This window comes from Pseudomyrmex gracilis, unplaced genomic scaffold (genome assembly GCF_002006095.1).
Source record: "Pseudomyrmex gracilis isolate BER0280 unplaced genomic scaffold, ASM200609v1 scaffold_7, whole genome shotgun sequence".
NCBI classification, from domain to species: Eukaryota; Metazoa; Arthropoda; class Insecta; order Hymenoptera; family Formicidae; genus Pseudomyrmex; species Pseudomyrmex gracilis.
In genome coordinates, this window is record NW_018020591.1 from 420,190 (window position 1) to 434,033 (window position 13,844).

Here is a 13,844-nt window from a genome sequence, read left to right on the forward strand (position 1 = left end):
TTCCGTTCTAAATTGCTTGTTAACTTCAAGTTTGATCAGTCGGATGTTTTTATTGAATAAAACGTTGAACTCTCTCTCTCTCTCTCTTTCTCGCACACTGAGAGATAGAGAGAGAAAGAGAGAGAGAGAGCGCACGAACTCTCTAACGAACAAATTTTTTGCAAACGAATGTTTTTGTTGCAGGTCGAGATGAAAGGAATCTCCGGACCTATTGAATTTAAAGAAGGCCGCAGAATTCAGTTTAAATTGGATCTGCTGAAATTGAAACAGCACTCGCTCGTCAAGGTACGTCGTCGTGACTTATCGTGCGCAAAACAGGAAGCGCGAGCGCGCGCGCTGCGGAAGGGCGAATATAATAACGGACTACGGATATGTATGTATATATACATTACTGTGTGTATATAAAATATATTGTATGTGCGAAACTAGGTCGGCGAGTGGCGTCCCGGCGTCGGCGTCAATGTCACAGACACCGCGGCCTTTTTCGAGCCTGGTATCGGCAACGTGACGCTGATCGTGATCACTATATTGGTGAGTCGCCGTTGGCGAGCACTTGTTATTTTCGTTGTGTTTCACGCAGCCTTGTTGTGATATTTGTTTCAAATTGTTGTCAAAAAAAACAAAAACAAAAACAAAAACAAAAAATTCAAACCTATCTGTCGAATAAACGAGGCTAGAGAAAAAAACGCACGTGAACAACGTGCGAGATCGATTTGTCGCATAATGCGTTGACTGTTTCAACTCTCCGGCACCGATCGTCGGTTACCTTCTATTTTGGAAGAGAGCGAGTTCGAACGAACGCGCGAAACAGAATGGTCGTTGAAAAGTTTCCTCGATATGGTCGGCGCCAACGTGTCTCTCGTCATAAATTTCGCGTTTTACGGCGGTATCTCAAAAGCGTTTTCCGTTATTCTTGCATGGATTCGCCCAATTCATTCCGCACGGGACACACACGCCGGTGATGCGCAGGAGATGCCGTACGTGATGATGCACCACGAAAAGAACTACACCGGGAACTCGCGGTTTTACGGTTTTTGCGTGGACCTTTTGGCTGCGGTGGCGAAAGAGGTGGGCTTCTCGTACCGGTTGGAGCTGGTGCCGGACAGGAAGTACGGCGCGCGGGATCCGGAAACCGGCGAGTGGAACGGCATCGTCAGAGAGCTCATGCGACATGTATGATTTTTGGTTTGTTTGTTTCGTTTTCTTCTGTCTGTAAACTTTTTTTCTCTGGTCTATCACCGCCCCCCCCCCCCCTGTTCCTGATGAGCACTCACTCGCGCGATCTCTCACCGAGTACACTGTCGCTAGAAATTTATATCGATTGACTAACTCTTTAGTCGCTGCGAATTACCGCTTTCAGCATTAGTTTAAGAAAAATTTTGTCGATAGTTTTTAGTTACTTTGACATTTTTTTTTTTTTTTTTTTTTGGTTTTATAGGAAAATTGCGGTAGTGACGCATTCAGATCGTCATTGATGATCGGAGATTCGCAAACGTTGCGGTCACGATGCGCCAATAATAATAACGCGCCATGGGCCGACCAATATTTGAAATTGAACTACAATGACCTGATTGTACCTCGCCAAGTAATATTCCATTAATTATCTTGTTCCAATTTGTCTCGTGTGTGTGTGTGTGTGTAAAGCCACGTAATAATTTACACTAGTTTGCTGTTCGTAATTTTAGATTTATGTAAAAAATACACGTCAACAGTTATAGAAATCCTGCGCGTGTGTTTGCGGCTTTGTATAGTTGGTAATTTGTTTTTTTCCTCATCATTTCGAATCTCATTACAGTCTCTTTGTGCATCTAGTTACATTTCTGTTATGCTGAACCGGTCGAATCTATCCTCCTAGTAACTCATAGTGATCAATTACTCTGGTATCTGTGCTCATGGTATTGTGGGAAGAGGAGCTCTGCGCCGTGTAAAGGTAAATCATAATGCACGTCGAAACACACGTAGCATCGGCAATCCGCAAATGCCAGTCAACGTGAAATAAGATCGTAAATCGATCAATAGCAAGTTTAATTACTAATCGCGCTTAATGCATATTTGGTGGCGAGGCCCACGACGAGGTCCTCGCCATTAAGCTGGAACGGATCTTTTGCGGTCGCAAAAATTTCTCCGCGGATTTTCGTTTCAGAAAGTTGAACATAAACAAATTAACTTCTTATTGCTAATTTAATACTCTTGTGTTATTTTTATTGCGAGAAACGTATGAATAAATGGTTGAAATAAATATATTACGCATGATAACAATTTTTGCTCGCGCAAATTTCAAACTAACAATTAAGGTCAATACGAATGTACATGTAGTGGATGTTTGTGCAATTATAAATTTATTTTCTAACTTTCCTAAATTGTGTAAATTAACACGCGTCAAAATTCGAATTAAATTTAATTCGAAAATTCATACAGGATGCCTCTGTTTTGCATCACGAATATGTGAAATATCCAATTTACACTTGCTGTGGAAATTAAAAAATTCCATTGCGAAAAAGACACCTCGGTCAGAAGTCAAATCCGAATCTCCTGCAGAATATTATGCATAATATATACATATGCGTATTAATAATTTATATAAAAAAGATAATACTTTTGTGCAAATTATTATTTTTAGTCGATAACGCGCGCGCGCGCGCGCGTTATTCGGCTGCGTATAAGGGAATTTTGTTAATAAACGAATTATATACGAGAGATGAACCATAAAATTGGTTGTCGGATCTCCAAGAAGCAGCTTGCGCACATTATTCAATATTTATTAAATAATTTATTTAATAAATTTATTTAATAATTTATATCGTGACTGCGATGTAAACGCAAAGCTCTTCAATGTGAACGCAAATATCAAATTGCAACTTGATATTTTAATAGCAGAGATAACAACGTGGTTGATTAAAAATACTGGTAAACAGATGACGGATGATAAAATATCGTTTGTTGTAATAATAACGTAAAATATGCGCGAGAGCGAGATAAATTTATTTCTTATAAATGTTATTTGTGCCAGGTACACGCGAAAATTGTGTTTTGTGATCGCGGACTTTGAACAGGCAGTAAATTATTTAGCAATTATCTCGTCAATACTTACGAGGTAACGTGCATGTCGCTTTATAATTACGGGCGTGTTGGTTGAAATTTGGTGCGCCCTTCCCCCTTCTCCCCTTTACCACCGGTTTCACGTTAAATCTTTCACGCTCTTACGGCTTCGCGCTTCACGTACTTCTCCGCTTTATTCAAGATTCATGAATTATTCAAAGAAGAGTTAAAAGTGGCCGTGCGCCACCATCAAGAGAGACTTGGCTTTAAATTAATTTTATATCACGTCTTCTGTCTTCTAGGTTGCGGTCTTTACCGTTTCGCGCTCGTACATATATACGTAGCGTGCGGGCGCGCAGTGTATTTAGGCAGTCATTTACAAAGGCGTCAACTTTAATCGGATTTTTTGTCTGTGTTTAATTTACAAAGCTACTTTCTCCTGTTTTACGCGCGATGTTTCTTTTTTTTTTTTTTTGTGAGATCTACGAACAAATATTTGTTCGATGTGCAAAAAATAATATTTCGCTCGCGGGAGTTTTTTAATTTCCACGTGAGCCGGAGAGAAAGGGAGAAAGAGAGAAAGAGAGAGAGAGAGATTTTAGCTTTATTTTTACGCGCACGTTCGCGCAGCTTATTAAATCATATATTTGAGTTTTCAAGCAGTTCTTTTTTCGTATGCATATGTATGTAACACGGTACACGTGCGTGTGTGCAGTTTTGTTTTGTTTTTGCAAGCGAACAGAAGACATACATCATGCATGTGTATAAAACATGCGTCTCTTTGTTGTTCGCGTTTGTAATGTATAAAAATAATGACAAGCAGATAATGAAGTTAACGATGTGATATCATGTAAAATTGTATCATATAAAATGAGATTTAAATCTCTCTTTCTCTCTCTCTCTGTCTCTTTTTTCCGGTAGGGAATTAGCGCGCTCTCTTTCTGACTTTTTAGCGCACATATCGCTTTTCGACGCAGTTTAATTAATACGCGCCGAACTATATATATATATATATAGATAGTACATTAATTCGGTCGAAATTCTCATATGCGACCCGTAAATATCAAATCTGGTCGACGTGCCCTCTAATTAAATCTCTCCACGTTTTCGCCATAACGCAGCCGGCCACGTTGGACCCATTTTCATCTAAAATGGCGAAAAGCTTCATGAAGTAAAGTTACTTTATTACGTTTCAAGAAGCCGATTTAAATTTAAATTTAAATCTAGACCGCACGCGCTCTCGTGCGCGCGCGCGCGCACGCTCCGAGTTTTCAACACTCTGTAGATCCTGAATATACGACGACTGCCGTGATAACGCGCTCGCACCTGAAAACAGTCTTTTTGTCTCTATGTCGCGCATATATACTCCTTCCTCCTTCCAGCCCCTCCCTTCTCTCGTTTTGTCCTAAGGATAATATTTGCCCGACCAGAACGAAGTTTTCTCGCGTTCGTTTGTTTCACCCGATACACTCTGCAATTATTGGAATTCGAATAATTTTTCCCGTTCCTTCTTTGCTTCTCCGTTTTTTCTCCCCCTCACCCTTTTCCCTTTGCAAATTTCCGCGAAGATCGATAATACGAGCGCGCCGTATCCGGTATTTAATCCATTATTTTTTTTCGCGTGAGAGAGAGAGAGAAAGAGACACAGAGATACGTACGCGTGTGTTTACCAAAAAAAAATCGTCTTTCTTTGTGAAACGCCGCGTAAACAAAAATTATTATTGCGATGAAGATGTGAAATTAGAAAATTTTATTCTCTGCGAAACAATTTTATTCTAAAACATCATACGCGATAAGACTGTCAGGCCAATAGAAGTCCACAAGCACAAGTTGTATTGTTAATTATCGCAGTGTGTATTATTAATTATCAATATGTATATTTGGTAAATTACAATTGCAAACGCTTAAAGTTTCGGTCAATGCAACTACGGTGTCACAGGATACAAATGTAAAATTGCAACATAGATGGATCGTTAAAAGATGGAAACGAGGTAAAAAAAAATCAGTTGCTTGCAATAAACTCTTATTGGCTTATCAAAGAGAGTCTCGCTATTAAAAAAAAAAAAAAACGCCACTTTAAAAACACTTATAAAACTCGGAGCCGTTACATATTTTATTATTCACTTTTACGTACATCTACATGACAAAGTGAGTTAAATCCGCGCTACTGAACTACTTATCTAATAATTCTCGACGAGAAAAATCCATCTTGCCTCAACTTTCTCCCATCGATCATATTATCAATGCGTAAATCGGGGGAAAAAATTGTCAGCGATACGATATTTATGCCAAGTTATTTCGGATCTTTCTTTTTTTTTTTTTTTTTTATTAGGATTGAAGACGAATGAGAGCCAATATACAGAATCTTAGTGTATTAATTTTTTAATTATAGTTTATTATTTCACCAAACGTTTCGATCCTCCGTTTGAATTTTCTTCAGTGGTTAACTGTGAATATAACTAAAATAATATAAAAAATAATAATAATATAAAATAATAAAACTAAATAAAAAATAATAACCAAAATACAAATAGTTAATAATAATTATTTGTATTGTCTCTCTCCCACATTCAGTTAACCACTGAAGAAGATCCAAACGAGGGATCGAGACATTTGGTGGAATAATAAACTAATTTTAAAAAATTAACACACTCTGAGATCCCGTATATTGGCTCTCATTCGTCTTTAATTCCTAATTCTAACTTCTCAAGAGCTTTTACATTTATTTTCTTTTTTCTTTCGCTCATAAAATCACAATATAATCGTCGAGACGTGGGAACGGAGGAGAGAGCGAGTCAAACTTGGTGAGTACCTTCACGCCCCCGTTAATCGATACGCGTCTCGCACCTGAGGCCTACGGCGCGGAAACTCGTCATGCACATCTCGTGGGAGTGTTCGACGTAATAGACTATCGAAGAGCAATCCATTTAGCCGGTAATCAGTATCGAGAGGACTGTATCGAGCCGCGCTCGCATTTCTCTCTCTCTCTCTCTCTCTCTCTACCTCTCTTCGTTTGTGCGTCATGCAAAGTGCAGACATACGCGAACACACCCGGGAACGCCGTCGTAAATACCAATTAAAGCTGTCCACGCCGCCACGAAGATGCACGACCTGTTATCGTTCCACTCGGTGGTGCGTTTCGGCACTTCCGACAACTCTACACCGCGTGACGGTGTCACTTTCACGTAATTCATAGATAGCTTGTTTCGGATGCTGGAAAACACGTTTCTAGCCGATGTCACGCGTTCTCACGTTGCCGTGAAAACGTGATAAGAGACATTACGGGATATATTTTTGGTTTTTTATTTTTTTTTATTTTTTTATTTTTTTTTTTTTTTTGGTTTTTTGTACGAGCACATCTCCTTTTTCCGTTTCATTCAACTTACTTTGAAACGCGCACAAACAACCCCGTGCGAAATTATCTCCGCGATTATTACAAAACACGTTCATCTATTATTCTTTAATCAAGCCTGGCGGCGTTTATCTCTCTCTCTCTCTCTCTCTCTCTCTCTCTCTCTCTCTCTCTCTCTCTCTCTCTCTTTCTCTCTTTCGGTGGTGCGCGGAAAAACACCGAAATTCTCTTCTAATCCCGAGAACAGAAGCCGCAAAACTCGATCTTCGTGCGCGCGCGTTTCCCCTTCGGCCAGAGAGAAAGAAAAAAAGAATGTTAGGGTACATTCAGGCCGTAAAATTGTTCCACGTGAACGCTTTATCGTTTGGCGCGACGTTTCTCGTCGCCGACCATACCGAACGAATTCGCGGTTCTCCCGCGAAAGATACGCGGGGCTTAAGCAAAATAGGCGGGAAAACTGACGACCGGAGAGACGGACGGAAACAGTGCGACGGGGAAAGGAGAGAGAATCGCGGGGAGAAAAGAACCGCTTGTGAAAGCTCGAGCGAGAAAGATCCTCTTTTTTTTTCTTCTTCTTCTTTCACGATCCCCATAGGAGCAGCCGTACGTAATGCTGAAGAGCGGCGGCAACTACAGCGGGGACGAGCGTTACGAGGGCTTCTGCATCGACCTGCTGAAGGAGATAGCGCGCATGGTGGGCTTCGCCTACAGGATCGAACTCGTGCCGGACGGCAAGTATGGCGTTTACGATTACGAGACCGGCGAGTGGAACGGGATAGTGCGCCAGCTGATGGACAAGGTGAGTGTAAGCGACAAGCGTGGGTGTCGTGTAAGCGGGGAGACACAGACGATATGTCCCTTACGCACGTATCGGTAACAGATCGGTAACTGGCGCGGACACGGCGATTTCTCGTTCGAAAAACGAGCGAAACAATCTCTTCTTCGATCTTTGGTTTCTTTTTTTTTTTGTTTTTCGCAAGTTGATTCGTCGTGATCGTGACAAATACACGATCAGATTCGCCGAAAAGATGATGGAAGTTGACATCGAGGGAAGAAGCACCCTCTTTCCTCCCTCTCCTTCCGGTACAGGAAGGCATTAATCATGCAAATTGACGGTCGACATTCCCTCGGACGCGATACGCGGAGAAGGAAATGTAAACCCCCGCGATATCGGAGACCCGACCTGATTTTGCCCGGGGGTTTCGATCACAGAGCGAAGCGAGCAGCGCTGGCGTAGCGCACTTTGCGCTAAACGCCGCAACCACCCGTAGGCTTAGCGCCGGATGCTATATCGCTTTTGCAATTCAAATCACGAACGGATGCGACACCGCGTTTCACGAAAGCGTGAAACTAACTCCCTCTTCCACCCCCTCGTCCCTCCTCAACCCTTCCCTTCTATCCCGGGCCTACTGTTGCCTTTGCCTGCGCGCGCGCGTCTCTCCTATTTCAAGTAAGCACACGCCCGACCGATTAGGTGCACCGCGCGCAATTCTGCCGAATTTCAATATCCCGCTGACGTTTGTAACAGATGCAACGTACAGCGATCGCACGCGCGCGCGCACACGATAACAATGTCAACTTGCTCGCGCGCTGCAAACACCCGGCGGGTGTAACAAAGACAACCCGCCGCACAAAAGAGAGGATAACATATAGGGGACCAGGTAATTCTCTTGTTTTTTCTTAACTTAAACACACTTGTATTATATTGTAAATATTACGTAATAATCACAATTCGTATTACATCGCAGCGAGATAATATCATCACCGCCAATTTCGCGCATCGCACTCTCTTGCACCAAGTAAAACGAAATCGTAGAATTTGAGACTACTCCCTCTCCCGGCTTTTGTACATACATGCAATTGTGTGCGCAATTGATTCGATCTCGGTAGCGATCTCTCCGTAAAACTTGACACGGATTTGATCCCGCGAAAATTTTGAGCCGAACAACAGATTGGGTCAACTGTGAAAATTTATGCACAGAATTCGAACCCCCGAATTCGGACTTCCCGCTCGTTGGTTCGGAATTAATTAATTAGTATCTTAATCAATATTAGAGGAATTTCGCAAGATGATTTTTCTCAGTTCAGATTGGCCCAGTCTGTGACACACTTCGGCCGTGTCAAAATTTTTGTCAGACTGTGTATATATATGTGTGTAAAATAAATGAAAAGAGAGCCGCAAACCGGGTGTTTGTGTTTCAAGAACTCAAAGACCGAGTTCTTCCTACTTTAATCGAGTCACTGAAGAAGAAGATTCTGATAGGGATCGAAACGTCGTATCTTCGAACAAATCCTTGAAACACGGACACTCGGTGTGCGCGGCTCGTATCGGTTCTCTTTCTATTTTTTGTATTTCACGAACGCAAAAAATATATAATGTGTGTGTGTGTGTGTGTGTGTGTGTGCGCGCGCAAAACGGCGCGGAAGTGTTTTCACGAATGAGAATTTTGTTCAATGGAGGAAGAGGCCGGTCCTCGCTCGCGAGTTTTCTCTTCATTTTTTTCTCGACGAAGAGAGAGGAAGGAGGAAAGGGAAGAACTAAGTAGGATGTAACTAGCTTGTGTATCTCTAGACCGGGCGCGGATATCTACATTCCAGAACTACTACTTTCGCCATAAATCCTGAACTTCGGGATTGGGTTTTAGCATCCCGGGAACCCAAGGGCGCACTTTTATCACGATGAATAATGTATATTAGCCCGGTGTGTGTGCGTGTAACAAAGAAAAACCGTGTGCGCTCTCTCTCTCTCTCTCTCTCTTGTATAGAAATAATTTAATTCCGCGCTTTTCGATGTAACACGACGAGAAAGAGAGCCGGGCGTAATACAGTCTTTGGCTTCGCCGCCGCGAAAAGCGTACGCGGTCGGTTTTAAACCAAGACGAGAGAAACCGCCGAGTGTGTCTTTTTTTTAGCGCGCGCGTTTCCATTTAATTTAAACAAGAAATAGCGCGGGATTCAAGGACCCGCTTGTATCTCGTCATTGGTCCATCGCGCGGAATAATCGCGTTTTTAAACTTGCGGACGAGATATAGAGAGAGAGAGAAAGAGAGAGCGCGAATTACCGCGTACGCGATGTAGTATATTAATTCGTTTGATGAATGCCGCGTTATTGAAAAGCGTTTGGCAATATCGATGTGTGTGCGATATGACGAAACGTGCGCGCGCGCGCGTAAACGCACACGGTGCGGGCATTGTGAGAAATCACGATACGAATACGCGGATTATCGCTCGCTCTTTCGTCGGGACCCGCGCGCAGACCCGGCGAACGTTACAAAACGAGCGGCACTATGTTATCCGGACGGAGGTATTAATTTTGTCAGATGATCATTAATAATTCTCGCCTCGCTGCGCAGTCGCCACCCTCGCGACGAAACGGCGGCGGCGACGGCGGCGGCACGACGAAACCGAGAATGGAAAAATGATGATAAACAGCCGACAGCTCGTAATACGCCTAGGAAACCGGCGTCGTATTTTAGAGACTTAAACGCAGTTAAGCGTCTTGGTTCTGAGAACCAAGAGAGAATGTCCGAATTTTCACGAGAACGTCAAAGCGAAATCTAGTTTTCTCGAGAGAAGAGGCGAGAGTATGTTGCATTTCTATAGCGATCGGTGAGAGACGTTCACTATGATGAAGATACCTAACTCCTAACAGCCCGCGATATAAGAAAGACACATAAATTTTGTTTTCTTTTTTTTCAAAATATTAAAAGTCATTTTTTATAAAAAGAAAAATATCATTAAAAAAAACACGTATATGCAATTGAATGAAAACGCGTGCGCGCGTGATTGCAATTTGAACGCAACAAGTTTCATCACGCTGACACAACAAAATATGCAAAATGTCACGCGAAATATTAATTTCTCGCCACGCGCGAATTCTCCCGAATACAGAGAATGATACATCGATATTCCATTTTTATATATGAACACGCTTTGATAAATGGGATATCGTTTGTCGACTCGCGCATCCCTCCCGTGGCGGGGGAGGGCGACGAAAAGCTCAAAAATGAATGAACGAAATGAAAAAAGCGAGAAGCTCTCGTCCGCGTCCAAGCGCCATCATCGGTTATGCGTTATACGGTCAATATATTAATCGCGAAAATTTTGACAGAAAACATAAAATAAACAACGCGACAAACACAATACGCACGCGCGCACGAGCGTAATATAAAATTTATCTGCGCGCGTTTATAATGCCGAAATTTTGATATCGCTCTCTCTTTCCGGCACATTATCTCTGCCCGCTGCTTTAAACCGAAATTTCTGGCGTTCTCCCCTTTCCCCTCGATTTTGTTTTCTCTTCCCCCTGCGGGGAAACATGTCGATGCGTGAAAACAACATCGCTCGTACATTCATAAACGATTGACGGCGCGCGATACATCGCCGGTGACTCCGCAATGGCGCCGCGGGCTGTCATCGCAGCGGAGAACCGTCCCCCGCAACAAATTATCACGACCGTCATTCCACGGTCTGGCAACACCGACGACGGCAGGGGGCGATGAGAGAGAGGGAAGGGGAGAGGGAGATGATTCGCGTAAATCACACGCGAATTAGCGAAAATTTCGAAATATCTTTCGCGCGCGGGACGAGAGGACACCCCGGAGGGGGCGCGCGATTTTACACGCGACGTCGATAACGAACGTTTCGGGCTGTCCATCGCGCGCGTAAAACACAACAGACGCGCGTCGTCGAAGCGCAACACTCGCTTGTGCGAACTCGATTCGACGGCCGATAATTCATTCGGCGTTCATAAAGCAACAAACCGAGGCTTTTCATAAACAAATGATTGAAAGTTGATTGATTGAAAATGATGTTGAAAGTTGGTATTCTATTTTGCACAAACTCGACAACAATTATATTTACATGTAAAAAAAAACATTTATATTTGTCGAAAGCGAAACGCGAGATAAATGTTCGAATAGAGAATGCGAATACGATACAAGTAATAAGCGTGGTATTTAATTAAAATAATGATTTTTCATAGATGATTTTTCGTTTTACAGTTTTGCGCTTGAATAAATAATATAAATGTATACAGTTCGAAATGAACTCGAGTGCGGTTTAGTTTTTCAAATAAAATCCATATCACACCGAAAAATAAATCGGAAGAAACGGGTCGCGTGTAAAATTTCTACACACGCGTGATATCGAGTCGCGGCGGCAACCCTCTCTTTCTCTCTCTCTCTCTCTTTCTCTCTCTTCGAAATAGATACGTGAGACAATGAAACAAAGCGTGACCCAGCAACCATCGCCAGCCGGCGATGGAAATTGGCGTATTCGCGAATATGAGAAGAACATGCGGCGGCGGCGGCGGCCTGAATCGCGTTTTCACGACGTCGCGCAATAAAATCGTCGCGTAACGTGTACAATCACGTGTATAACGGGAAATATGTGAAGCACATATATCGCGGAGTAGCAAGTGTACGAAAAGAAAAGAGATTTTTCCTCTCCGGTTTCGGGGAGCGCGCTTATAATGCCCAGAGATAGAGGTATTATTCGCGTGCAGCGCAAGCCGGAAATAAATCTGGCCGAACTACTGTCGCCTCGCGCAGACGCCGCTGAAAAAGCAGTTAGAATACGACGGCGCGGAAGAGTGCTGTGCGCGTACACGCGCTCTTCCGCCGAGTTCGAATCGGAGGAGCGGACGTTTTCACGTCAGCTGTTCCTCTTTTTTTTTTTTTTTCTTTTTCACAAACTCAATGACGAATCTCTCATTCCGTCTCCGTCTCTTTGCAGAAGGCCGATCTCGCCGTCGGCTCGATGACGATCAACTACGCGCGCGAGAGCGTGATCGACTTCACGAAGCCGTTCATGAATCTCGGCATCTCGATCCTCTTCAAGGTAAATAAAGGTCTTCGGTCAGAGGTAAGTCCGCGTGGCGGTTCGCACTCCTCCCTCTCCCTCTCCTCCCTCTTCCCCCGCGTAACTCGTTTCGCGTCGAGACGAATTACGAGTTAAACGTCGGATAGTGCACATCTCGCGTTGCACGCCGGCAATTATCTTCGCGTACGAGAGATCACACTCGGAGAGCAAGAAGCGAGGAGGCGTTTAAACGAGCTAACTCTCGCGTGTAAACCATCCGCAATCCTGTCCCTCCCCCCGTTCCGTCCCTACGCCTCGTCCCGGCGCGCGAAATGGCGCCACTCTGATAGCTCTCATATTTTTATTTCGTTCATACATATCCCGGCGCATTGTTGCCTGCCGCGGATCTTGATTCTTTCCAGCCCGTCCAGCTTTGTTGGCGCTTTTCTCCTTCCCTCTTCCCCACTCCCTCCCCCCCGTCCCGCGTATTTTTCCACGCCGCGCGCATCTGTTATTCTTATTCGCTTTTTTCTCTTCTCTTCCCCGTCCCCCCCCCTCCCTGCGTACCAACTCTCTCTGTTATTGTTAAGCTATTTTTTTTATTTCCCGAGCGCGCGGCTCGCACTCAGGAATCGACGCGATGAGAAAGAGAGAAAGAGAGAAAGAGAGTCACGTCGAATAATGTTTCTGTCGATATTTCGTCCGGCTGGTTTTGGTTGTTTTTTTTTTGTGTTTTTTTTTTTGTTTTATTCTTATATATATATACGTGTCCGACACGCGAAGTGAAGCGGATGATGAAGACAAGCGCGATTTTGTGCACGGCTTCTCTTCTCTCTCTCTCTCTCTCTCTCTCACTCTCTCTCCGAGTTTATCTCCCAAGCGAGGGATAATTTTATCTCAAGATAATGCCGTCAGTAATGGAAAGCCCGCTATCCATATGACTGTAATTCCGTCTGACTTTAGTGCCGCGGCTGACCGTAACCGGGTCTTATCTACTTGCCCGTGAAACGACCATCGGTTGATAACGCTCGCGCTCATACATATATATATATATATATATATATATAATACAGCCATATATTTCACCAAAACAGTCAGTTAACAGTTATAGGTGTAAGTACTTAGCTTAGTGCGTAAGTTGCTCGTAGCAATTACTTGAGAGAGAGAACATTCAAAAACTTCTCTCGCGCATCAAACATCTCGGCGCGTCTTCCCGATGTTTCGTTCCTTCAACGAGACCTAGATATTTGTGTTTGTGTTCACAACAGCTCTGCGATATTACGGACGAAATTTTACAGTAACAAACATTTCTCACGTGAAGCAATCGCGCACAAATCAACGGTTATTTAAACGAAAAGAAGTTGATTTGAACGCGCAAAATATACGTTTACGCGTTATTTTCAAATGTTATGTAATTTTACAACAATTATTATTCGTCGCGTTAAAACGAATAAATAATTGTCCGATGCACCTTCGATAAATTCGATGTCCTCGTTAATTGGGTTCACGTAGGGTACAATATATTGTATAAGATACAAACGTCGCGTCATACAGTAATTTCCTGACGCGTCTGATGACGACGATGCATTCGCGCGCGCACGCGCGCATCAACGTGCACACGTGCGTTTCCGCTTATAATGGGACAGCACGT

The 13,844-nt window shown here is 43.4% G+C and overlaps 1 protein-coding gene across 4 annotated transcripts in view; it reads left to right on the plus strand.

The window, feature by feature from the left end:
• Nucleotides 1–13,844, plus strand: part of LOC109859052 (glutamate receptor ionotropic, kainate 2-like) — a 133,274-nt gene that overhangs the window by 103,531 nt on the left and 15,899 nt on the right. For 2 of the 4 annotated variants that reach the window (XM_020436910.1, XM_020436936.1), the window contains exons 9-13: nt 184–285; nt 430–531; nt 970–1,173; nt 6,987–7,190; nt 12,128–12,232. In XM_020436910.1, coding sequence (XP_020292499.1) covers nt 184–285; nt 430–531; nt 970–1,173; nt 6,987–7,190; nt 12,128–12,232 — 717 coding nt within the window. The remainder of the gene's footprint in view (nt 1–183; nt 286–429; nt 532–969; nt 1,174–6,986; nt 7,191–12,127; nt 12,233–13,844) is intronic. The other 2 variants (XM_020436927.1, XM_020436919.1) reach the window with 2 other exon arrangements.